This window comes from Moschus berezovskii, chromosome 11 (genome assembly GCF_049115385.1).
Source record: "Moschus berezovskii isolate FMDL1 chromosome 11, NW_MosBer_1.0, whole genome shotgun sequence".
In the NCBI taxonomy this organism is placed as follows: Eukaryota; Metazoa; Chordata; class Mammalia; order Artiodactyla; family Moschidae; genus Moschus; species Moschus berezovskii.
Window position 1 is genome coordinate 36,037,398 of NC_142470.1, and position 12,403 is coordinate 36,049,800.

At 38.6% G+C, this 12,403-nt stretch overlaps 1 protein-coding gene across 1 annotated transcript in view; it reads left to right on the forward strand.

The window, feature by feature from the left end:
* The window catches only part of SPDYA (speedy/RINGO cell cycle regulator family member A), a 34,676-nt gene that overhangs the window by 21,538 nt on the left and 735 nt on the right, over positions 1-12,403 (forward strand). Inside the window, exon 6 of the mRNA XM_055400924.2 lies at positions 582-879. Within this exon, the coding sequence (XP_055256899.2) occupies positions 582-879 (298 nt within the window). The remainder of the gene's footprint in view (positions 1-581; positions 880-12,403) is intronic.

Below are 12,403 nucleotides of genomic sequence, written 5' to 3' on the forward strand. Positions count from 1 at the left end.
ATCTTATCTAACACCTTAAAAAACAGTGTCTGACATGTAGTGCAGAATCTTCAGTACTTTCTAAATAATACCTCATCTAATACTTGCAACAACCTGCTAAAATAGTGTTATTCTCTCCATACCACAGACAAGAAAACAGGAACAGAGAGGAACTTAACTGACTATTCTTAAGCAGCTTACCTGTGTTCTCATTTACCATATGTCTTGCTATTATTGCAAACATGCTAAGATAAACATACATAGATGGAAACCTCAATTAAAAATATTCTCAACCCAATACATTCCAGAGTTAAGAATGATGTATTATTTGGGGGGCATTATCTTTTCCAAACCTAGAATATCTGAGCAAAACCTGGAAAGTTGCTTCAGTTCTATTTCCTGTTAGAAATAATTTAAATATTCTACCAATTGTTATCTTAAGGATCCAAGCAATGAATCACTTTATAGGTAATACTGCCCTATCTGGAGATGCTTTTTTTAGATCTAGTTTTAGAGATAGCTGTTCTTAAGTTATAATTTTTGTTCTTTAACTAAATTTTAAAATCTTTTTAAAAATTCTAAAAGGAAGCTTTCCACTATAGGTTATGGCCATTGCTCCAACCCATTATATATGGCAACGAGAACGCTCTGTGCATCACAGTGGAGCTGTTAGAAACTACAACAGAGATGAAGTTCAACTACCCCGGGGACCTAGTGCCACACCGGTAGATTGTTCACTATGTGGTAAAAAAGGAAGATATGTTAGACTGGGATTGTCTTCATCATCATCTTCATCCAGTGATACAGCAGAGGTGGTGGAGAAACATTCTCAGGAATCACACACCTCATTCTCAATGGACAAAATAGTTGATACTTCTCAAGCTTATAGCTATTCTCAAGGTATGATTTAGCAATATGGCAGATCTATGCACCTTAGTAATGAATCGAAGTTATCTATTGACCTGTAGTCCTTGTAGGCAGTGGTCCGTAATAATTTTATACTATAACAATAAGAGTTAAATTAGTATTGAAAATTTTCCCCTTTTCAGTTGCTACTTTTTGTTTTGGTATCTGTTTTGTGGTAGCTTACCTAAACTAAGAGATTTTTAACGTGACTTTTGTTAAAGCCTAATTCACCATGGATCCCAAGTATATTTAGAGCCTGAACCATTTACTTTGAAGTGTTTATTTTATTCAAAGCAAGTTTTAAGAAGAAAATAAATTTACTTCTAATCTCACCATCTAGCTTTATCAGTGAGTAACTATTGGTTTCTTTTACACACTTTTAAAAACTGAAATAAAAGTAACATGTAACACTGTATTAGTTTTAGGTGGGCAACATAATGATTTAATAGATGTTGCAAAATGATTAACACAATTTTAGTTAACATCCATCACCACACATAGTTTGTTTTTGTTTTTCTCTTGTGATTAAAACTTTTAGGATTTTCTTAGCAGCTCTCAAATATAGGATATTGGTAACTATAGTCACTGTGCTGTACAATATATCCCCAGAACTTACTTATCTTATTAATCAGTCAGTTCAGTCACTCAGTCGTGTCCGACTCTTTGCTACCCCATTGGACTGCAGCACGCCAGGCCTCCCTATCCATCACCAACTCCCGGAGCTTACTCAAACTCATGTCCATTAAGTCGGTGATGCCATCCAACCATCACAACCTATGTTGTCCCCTTCTCTTCCTGCCCTCAATCTTTCCCAGCATCAGGGTCTTTTCGAATGAGTCAGTTCTTTGCATCAAGTGGCCAAAGTACTGGAGTTTCAGCTTCAACATCAGTCCTTCCAATGAATATTCAGGACTGATCTCCTTTAGGATGGACTGGTTGGATCTCCTTGCAGTCCAAGTTACTCTCAAAGAGTCTTCTCCAACACCACAGTTCAAAAGCATCAGTTCTTCTGTGTCCAGCTTTCCTTATACCCCAACTCTCACACCCATAAATGGCTACTAGAAAAACCATAGCCTTGACTAGATGGACCTTTGTTGGCAAAGTAATGTCTCTGCTTTTTAATATGCTGTCTAGGTTTGTCATAGCTTCCCTTCCAAGGATCTAGTGTCTTTTAATTTCATGGCTGCAATCACCATCTGCAGTGATTTTGGAGCCCCAAAAAATAAAGTCAGCCACTGTTTCCACTGTTTCCCCATCTATTTGCCATGAAGTAATGGGACCGGGTCACAAAGAGTCGGACACGACTGAGCGACTTAACTGAACTGAACTGAACTGAATGGGACCGGATGCCATGATCTTTGTTTTCTGAATGTTGAGCTTTAAGCCAACTTTTTCACTCTCCTCTTTCACTTTCCTCAAGAGGCTCTTTAGTTCCTCTTCACTTTCTGCCGTAAGGGTGGTGTCATCTGCATATCTGAGGTTATTGCTATTTCTCCCAGCAATCTTGATTCCAGCTTGTGCTTCTTCCAGCCCAGCGTTCCTCATGATGTACTCTGCATGAACCAGCCGCTTGTTCCATGTCCAGTTCTGTTGCTTCCTGACCTGCATACAGATTTCTCAAGAGGCAGGTCAGGTGGTCTTGTATTCTCATCTCTTTCAGAATTTTCCACAGTTTGTGGTGATCCACACAGTAAAAGGCTTTGGCATAGTCTATAAAGCAGAAATAGATGTTTCTCTGGAACTCTCTTGCTTTTTTGATGATCCAGTGGATGATGGCAATTTGATCTCTGGTTCCTCTGCCTTTCCTAAAATCGGCTTGAACACCTGGAAGTTCATGGTTCACATGTTGTTGAAGCCTGGCTTGGAGAATTTTAAGCATTACTTTACTAGCATATGAGATGAGTGCAATTGTGCAGTAGTTTGAGCATTCTTTAGCATTGCCTTTCTTTGGGATTGGAATGAAAACTGACCTTTTCCAGTCCTGTGGCCACTGCTGAGTTTTCCAAATTTGCTGGCATATTGAGTGCAGCACTTTCACAGCATCATCTTTTAGGCTTTGAAACAGCTCAACTGGAATTCCATCACCTCCACTAGCTTTGCTCATAATGATGCTTCCTAAGGCCCACTTGACTTCACATCCCAGGATGTCTGGCTCTAGGTGAGTGATCACACCATTATGGTTATCTGGGTCATGAATCTTTTTTATATAGTTCTTCTGTGTATTCTGCTTCTGTATCTTCTGCTTCTGTAAGGTCCATACCATTTCTGTCCTTTATTGAGCCCATCTTTGCATGAAGTCTTCCCTTGTATCTCTAATTTTCTTGAAGAGATCTCTAGTCTTTCCCATTCTATTGTTTTCCTCTATTTCTTTGCATTGATCACTGAGGAAGGCTTTCTTATCTCTCCTTGCTATTCTTTGGAATTCTGCATTCAAATGGGTATATCTTTCCTTTTCTCCTTTGCTCTTCACTTCTCTTCTTTTCACAACTATTTGTAAAGCCTCCTCAGGCAACCATTTTGCTTTTTTTGCATTTCTTGTTCTTGGGGATGGTCTTGATCCCTGTCTTCTGTACAATGTCACAAATCTCCGTCCATAGTTCATCAGGCACTCTATCAGATCTAGTCCCTTAAATGTAATTCTCACTTCCACTGTATAATCATAAGGGATTTGATTTAGGTCATACCTCAATGTTCTAGTGGTTTTCCCTACTTTCTTCAATTTAAGTTTGAATTTGACAATAAGGAATTCATGATCTGAGCCACAGCTCGCAGTCTTGTTTTTGCTGACTGTATAGAGCTTCTCCTCTGTCTGCAAAGAATATAATCAATCTGATTTTGGTGTTGACCATCTGGTGATGTCCATGTGTAGGGTCTTCTCTTGTGTTGTTTGAAGAGGGTGTGTGCTATGATCAGTGCATTCTTTTGGCAAAACTCTACCATGAGCTCATTCCCATGGTGGGGGTGAGTTGTCCCACCATATCAGACTCAAGAGCACTGCAGGAAAAGGGGCCCAGTCAGCTAGGAGCCAGGAAGACACTGTCATTTATCTTATTACTGGAAGTTTATACTTTCCACTGCTTTCACCCATTGCCCCTTTCCTCGCCACCTCTGGCAACCACCATCTGGTGGGGTATCTATGAGTTTGGCTTTTTATTGATTCCACATATAAGTGATTTTACTATCTCATTTATTTCACTTAGCACAATGCCCTCAAGGCCCATCCATGTTGTCACAAATGATAGATATCCTTCTTTTAAAGATGTGTGTCTCTCTGTGTAAAATATTCTCATTTTATTTTCTTTATCCATTCATCTGTTGATGGACAATTAGGTTGTTTCCATTCCATTTCTTAACTATTGCAAATAGTGCTGCAATGAACATGGAGATGCAGGTATCTTTTCAAGATAGTGGTTTTGTTTCCTTCAGATAATACCCAGAGATGGAACTGCTGGATCATATGGTAGTTCTATTTTTAGTTTTTTGAGAAACATGTATACTATTTTTTATAGTGACTGTATCCAACAGTGCACAAGGGTTCCCTTTTCTCCACATCCCTATGAAAACTTGTTATTTCTTGTTACCTGCCATTCTAACTGGTGTGATGTTAGCTCATTGTGGGTTTAATTAGCCTTTCCCTGCTAATTAGTGATGTTGAACACCTTTTCATGTACCTATTGGTCATTTGTATGTCTTTGAAAAAATGTCTGTTCATTTCCTCTGTCCATCTTTTGATTGGATTTTTTTTCTGTTAAGTTTTATGAGTTCTTTATATATTTTGGATATTAACCCTTTATCAGATATAAGATTTGCAAATGTTTTCTCCAATTCTGTAGTTTGCCTTTTCATTTGTTGATGGTTTCCTATACCATAGAGAGCTTTTTAGTCTGATGTAATTCCACTCTTTATTTTCGCTTTTGTTGCCTTTGCTCTTGGTATAAAATCCAAAAAGCAATTGCCAAAACCAATTTCAAGGGCCTTCCCTCTGTTTCATCTAGGGTTTTGTGGTATCAAGTCTTAAATCCATTTATTTTTGTGCATGGTGTAAGATACTGGTCCAGTTTTAAACTCTTTTACTTGTGGCTATCCAGTTTTTCCAACTCCATTTATTGATGAGACTATCTTTTCCCAATGTGTTTTTGGCTCCTTTGTCATAAATTAACCATATGTGTGGGTTTATTTCTGTGCTCTCCATTCTATTCAATTGATCTATGTGTCTGTTTTTATGCCAATATCATACTGTATTGATATTGTTTTGTCATACTATACACTTTTCTGTTTCTATTTTCTCCTTGTTTGCTTTTTTTCACTTATCTTAAAGCAATTTGTCATTATTTAGTCTTTGAAAATCTGATTTTTAGTCATGACATGGTATAAGTACCACAATTTATTTACATATTTCTTTGGGGTGATTTACGTGGTTTTGAACAATGGTTGTTGTTCAGTTGCCCAGTCATGTCTGACTCAGACCCCATGAACTGCATCACACCAGGCCTCCCTGTCCCTCACCATCTCCTGAAGCTTGCCCAAGTTCATGTCCATTGCATTGGTGATGCCATCCACATCTCATCCTCTGACACCTCCCAGCATCAGGGACTTCCCCAGTGACATTCACATTAGCCATTCACATCAGATGACCAAAATACTGGAGATTCAGCCTCAGCTTCAGTCATTTCAACAAGTATTCACGGTTGACTTCCCTTAAGATTGACTGGTTTGATCTCCTTACTGTCCAAGGGACTTTCAGGAGTCTTCTCTAGCACCACAGTTCGAAGGCATCAATTTTTTGGTATTCTGCCTTCTTTATGGTCCAACTCTCACAACCGTATGTGACCAGTGGGAAGACCATAGCATTGACTATACAGATATTTGTTGGCACTCTGTGAACTGGACCATTCAGGTATGACCTAAATCAAATCCCTTATGATTATACAGTGGAAGTGAGAATTACATTTAAGGGACTAGATCTGATAGACAGAGTGCCTGATGAACTATGGACGGAGGTTTGTGACATTGTACAGAAGACAGGGATCAAGACCATCCCCAAGAACAAGAAATGCAAAAACAAAATGGTTGTCTGAAGAGGCTTTACAAATAGTTGTGAAAAGAAGAGAAGTGAAGAGCAAAGGAGAAAAGGAAAGAACCCATTTGAATGCAGAATTCCAAAGAATAGCAAGGAGAGATAAGAAAGCCTTCCTCAGTGATCAATGCAAAGAAATAGAGGAAAACAATAGAATGGGAAACACGAGATCTCTTCAAGAAAATTAGAGATACAAGGGAAGATTTCATGCAAAGATGGGCTCAATAAAGGACAGAAATGGTATGGACCTTACAGAAGCAGAAGATATTAAGAAGAGGTGGCAAGAATACACAGAAGAACTATATAAAAAAGATTCATGACCCAGATAACCAGACATCCTGGGATGTGAAGTCAAGTGGGCCTTAGGAAGCATCACTATGAGCAAAGCTAGTGGAGGTGATGGAATTCCAGTTGAGCTATTTCAAAGCCTAAAAGATGATGCTGTGAAAGTGCTGCACTCAATATGCCAGCAAATTTGGAAAACTCAGCAGTGGCCACAGGACTGGAAAAGTTCAGTTTTCATTCCAATCCCAAAGAAAGACAATGCCAAAGAATGCTCAAACTACTGCACAATTGCACTCATCTCACATGCTAGTAAAGTAATGCTCAAAATTCTCCAGCCAGGCTTCAGCAATATGTGAACCGTGAACTTCCAGATGTTCAAGGTGGTTTTAGAAAAGGCAGAGAAACCAGAGATCAAATTTTCAACATCTGCTGGATCATGGAAAAAGCAAGAGAGTTCCAGAAAAACATCTATTTCTGTTTTGTTGACTATGCCAAATCCTTTTACTGTGTGGATCACCACAAACTGTGGAAAATTCTGAAAGAGATGAGAATACCAGACCACCTGACCTGCCTCTTGAGAAACCTGTATGCAGGTCAGGAAGCAACAGTTAGAACTGGGCATGGAACAACAGATTGGTTCCAAATAGGAAAAGAGTACGTCAAGGCTGTATATTGTCACTCTGCTTATTTAACTTCTATGCAGAGTACATCATGAGGAACGCTGGGCTGGAAGAAGCACAAGCTGGAATCAAGATTGCTGGGAGAAATATCAATAATCTCAGATATGCAGATGGCACCACCCTTATGGCAGAAAGCGAAGAAGAACTAAAGAGCCTCTTGAGGAAAGTGAAAGAGGAGAGTGAAAAGTTGGCTTAAAGCTCAACATTCAGAAAACAAAGATCATGGCATCCGGTCCCATTACTTCATGGGAAATAGATGGGGAAACAGTAGAAACAGTGGCTGACTTTATTTTTCTGGCCTCCAAAATCACTGCAGATGGTGATTGCAGCCATGAAATTAAAAGACGCTTACTCCTTGGAAGGAAAGTTATAACCAACCTAGACAGCATATTAAAAAGCAGAGACATTACTTTGCCAACAAAGGTCCATCTAGTCAAGGCTATGGTTTTTCCAGTAGTCATGTATGGATGTGAGAGTTGAACTATAAAGAAAGCTGAGTGCAGGTGAGTTGATGCTTTTGAACTGTGGTGTTGGAGAAGACTCTTTGAGAGTCCCTTGGACTGCAAGGAGATCCAACCAGCCCATCCTAAAGGAGACCAGTCTTGGGTGTTCATTAGAAGGACTGATGTTGAAGCTGAAACTACAATACTTTGGCCACCTGATGCAAAGAGCTGACTCATTTGAAAAGACCCTGATGCTGGGAAAGATTGAGGGCAGGAGGAGAAGGGGACGACAGAGGATGAGATGGTTGGATGGCATCACGGACTCAATGGACATGAGTTTGGGTAAACTCCGGGAGTTGGTGATGGACAGGGAGGCCTGGCATACTGCGGTTCATGGGGTTGCAAAGAGTCAGACACGACTGAGCAACTGAAGTGAACCATGAACTGGAAATACATTGAGTCAACCACATTCTAATTTCCATTTAAATTATATTTAGAAAGGTTGTTTTTCTCTGACATTTCCCAATTTGAAACAGAACCAGAATAATATTCTACCAGCAGTGATCCTTTTTACTTCTTATAGTACTTTTGTCCCATATGAACATAGGACTGGCAATTTCTTATGGCTCTAAGACTATAATGAGACCCACATTATTTCAGAATTTCACCTATTTATTTTTACTACATCTTTATAGCATTAGCTACTGAAGTTTTACTAAAAGAGAAACTAATCTCTTAAGACTCTTGAAGGTAGGGATCATGCCTCTCATTGTTCCCTTCCCTGCTCAGACGGTAAAGAATCTGCCTGAAAGTTGGGATACCTGGATTTGATCCCTGTCTTGGGAAGATCTCCCAGAGAAGGGCATGGCAGCCCACTTTAGTATTCCTTCCTGGAGAATTCCATGGACGGAGGAGCCTGGTGGGCTACAGTCCATGGGGGTCACAAAGTCGGACACAACTGAGCAACTAACACTTTCACTTTCACTGGCCATAGTAATCACTAAATATTTTGAGTGATAGTTTAGTCTCTTCCCTTGTAACATCTTCAAGCATAATTTTTATTCATTCACTCATATTGGAGGGTGAATAGGATCTACCATAGGCTAAATTATAAAATAAGAGTTGCCTTTAAGTATCCCTCTTCTCTCTCCCAGCTCCTTTTGCTTACGCTCTTTTATCCTCATAACAGGTAAGATTTACTAGATGTTTAAAATGTCCCATGCAATGTGCTGAGCATTTTACATTCATAACCTCACTTAATACTCACAGCCAAGCCTAAGGTAAATACTAGTATTTCCACTTTGTAGATAAGGAAGCAGAGGCTTAGAAAGGTTAAATACTTTCCCCAAGGTGATAAGAGTGACACTTGAACCCAGGTCTGAATCTACTCAATTCCTATGATGCTCTACTGGCCTCTTTGGTGAAATCCTGCCTTCTGTGGTAAAACTAAGTTGCCACAGAAGTCCTAGCTGACTGCCAAGGACTAAGGAATTGGTGAAAGCATTAAGAACGAAGTCCCTGATGGAAGGCTGTATGAACTAGAAGAGAATTCCAACCACAATTTGAACAAATATTTAAAGAAAGAACAGAAGCACTTATATTTTATTCAAACTAGCCCCTTAGATATCAAGAGTAGTCACAGTCTATGCTTAGGCTTTGATATTTCAATGGGAAATCAGAGTGCACCAAGGGAGGAAGAGGCTCTGCCAGTCAGCTTGCTTCAAGGAAAGGAAAAAACAAAAACTGGTCTTTGAGGGATTTTAGGTGAAAAGCGGGGCACTTGATTTAGGGAAATTGTAAATGGAATTGTGCTTTCATCCGTTTCTGGATGAACACCCTGACACCCTGGCTTAGGATATATAAGTCCTGTATCAGTTCAGTTCAGTTCAGTCGCTCAGTCGTGTCTGACTCTGCGACCCCATGAATCACAGCACGCCAGGCCTCCCTGTCCATCACCAACTCCTGGAGTTCACTCAAACTCATGTCCATCGAGTTGATGATGCCATCCAGCCATCTCATTCTCTGTCGTCCCCGTCTCCTCCCACCCCCAATCCCTCCCAGCATCAGACTCTTTTCCAGTGAGTCAACTTGTCGCATGAGGTGGCCAAAGTATTGGAGTTTCAGCTTTAGGATCAGTCCTTATAAAGAAACAATTACTTTCTCATTCCTGTTTTGTTCTCAGTATTAACTCAAGGCTAATGTAAAACCTATTGTTTCGGGATGACAGAGGGTAGGCAATACAAAGAAAAATTATTGTTCATACATACACTTGACCAATAGACATTTATATTCACTTTCCCTCAATAGGTTTAACAAGAGAGTGAGCTAATTGGGGCTGGGGAGGTTTAAGGGTAACATGATACTATCAGGACGGTGGTCATTCTCTTACTGCCTCAGCAGCTGTTGATGCCAGTAGTGGCCTCTATTCAGCAAAATTCTCTTCCTCCAGTTCACATAAGGTTGTTGGAATCACCTAAGGTTTGTGGTTGCAGATAATTCATTCTCCAGGAGGGATACAAAGAACTGATGCTCTGCTCCAGGCTTTTATGCTAAGACTAGCAATAGATGGTATCCATGCTTCCATCCTTCTTCAAATACAAGCAACTTCTTGCTTTTCAGGTTAAAATCATGTTTTTCTACCTTAACATTTTTTTTTCTCAAAAGAACATGTTCAACAAACAAGTTTATATAACATTTATAAAGAATAAAATAGTTGATTTTGATAAGGTTGTGGGGGATAGATGAAGCATTCTGTACAAATTTACATGCATCACAACCACCAATCATGGGCTAAGCTACCTTATAAAGATTTAAACAAATAATTTTTCCTCAAAAATAAATCCTTCTCATTTAACACTTGACTCCACCAAGAAATCCTGAAGTGGCACTATGACATTCATTTTACTGATGAATAAACAAACTCAGAAAAGTTACAGTTGCATAGTGAAACAGCAACAATAAAAACACCAAGATGGATCCCAGTTTTATCTGAAGAGATAGTACATGTTTATACCAACTAAATTACCTTATGCTATTTTAAGACTATGGCACCTAGGCTAATCTATCTGAAACATGGGTACATAAGGGAAAGAAAGCAATATACCAAACCTTACTCCTGGGTCATATAGGCAGGCATGAGACATTCCAACTGCTATATAATCTAAAAGCAAATAATTTTCCCTCAAAAATAAATCATTCTCTGAACTTTCTTATTGACTTTTGTCATTACCACTGTTCTAGTCATCCCATTTTAAAATCCTTAATGAAGTCATAATCAGGGCTTATAAATTACCAATGCTAATTATATAATCAACATTTACAAGCACAAAAGATTTCAAAATTAACTCTTCAGGGTAAGAGACAGTGAAGGCTGTTCCAAGGAAGTAATTTATGAGCTGGGTGTTGGCTGAATACTGTTCAGCCCAGAGAAATAAGGGAAAGGGCTTCTGAACAGTGGATGAAAGTTTTGAGTATATATAGTTTCTCTCCCTCTACATCCAGTGAACTACCAGCTTATCTGGTTCTTCCTTTACAATAATTTTTTGGATTCTCTCCTCTTCCACCATTCCTAGTTGTATATTACTACCAATCACCTTGTAGTTGTACACTATGTATTACTATGAAATTTCTCATTTAATGGTTTTTCCTTCCTTTAAATACGCAGACACAGACTTTTAAAAAATACCTGCTTTTGCATAAACACGGAAACTTAACTTTCCTACTGATTCTGAAGTAAGTTCAAAATCAAAGTCTTCCACAATCCACGAGCTACATACTTACATTTCCTCCTAGAACAACAAAGTCAACATTGATGAAATGACACCTGGTCCAGTTAGGCTTCAAAGCCATCAGCAAACTTTTACTGACCATTTACTGGGTGGAAAAGTCAGGACCTCTGCAAGTTACTAGGAAGACAGCTGTGAATCAGTCACAGATCTCTAGGAGTATTTTATGGTAAATGAGGGCCAGACATGAACAAAGAAAGCTAACTTTAGAAGAAGGCATCTGTCCCACAAACCGAATTATAAAGATGTTTAGTATTCACTGAAGAGACGGATAAAGGGCTTAAACTGGACTTTGATTAAATATACAAATAAATGTTTATTTGCTTCTGTAGTTTTGTTTTCAACTCAGTATTAGACTCGACACTGTGAGGTCTTGTTCAGTTCAACATCTACTGAGCAGTGTACCAAACAAATTATTCTACATGAAACAGGAGAAGGTACAACTTTTCTCTCCTCTTTAAGTCATACCCTTCAAAAAGTACAATTAGGGCCTACATTCAAAACAATAAGTGAAGGACAGAATTTCACTAGCAGTTAAATAGAAGGGCAGAAGAATGGGGAGTATTCCATGATGGAATTTAAAAATGTATATTAGAACTTCCATACATCTGGAAATGTTATAAAAACTTTAAAGCCATTATTATTATATGAGTGTTTAGATACTTATCACACAGAAATAAAAACAGAAGACTTCTCTGCTTATGATTTAATCAGTTTTCTAAATGCAACCAAAGTGATTTTTTTTCAAAACACAGATCTAAGCATGTTACCCCTTACTTCACTAAATCCTTCAGTAGCACCCCATTTTTCTTGGGTTAGACCAACTCCATAACAGGTCTACAAGATCCTGCATGGCTTGACCCCTACCTTCTTTTCAGTCTCTTTCAGTCAACCGCAATATCACTGACCCTTTTTGTGCTCATTTCCCTTGCTATAATTAACTCTTACTTACCCTTCAGGTCTTGGCTCAATTGTCACTTGCACAGGTAATTACTTTACCTGAGCAAAATCTCTATTGTACCCTGTACTTTTCTGAGGCATTTATAACAGTTTTAGTTTTATATTTGTATGATTTTTTTTAAATGTCTATCTCTATTATAGGGTATAAAATCTAAAAAGGCAGAGATTTTAGACTAGATTTTTCCACATAATGAAAAGTATGTAAAATGTTTTTTAGGATATGTATATTAAGTACTTCTAACCTAAGAGATAAGAAGCATTTATCCTTACAGGCACTACTACTTCAAA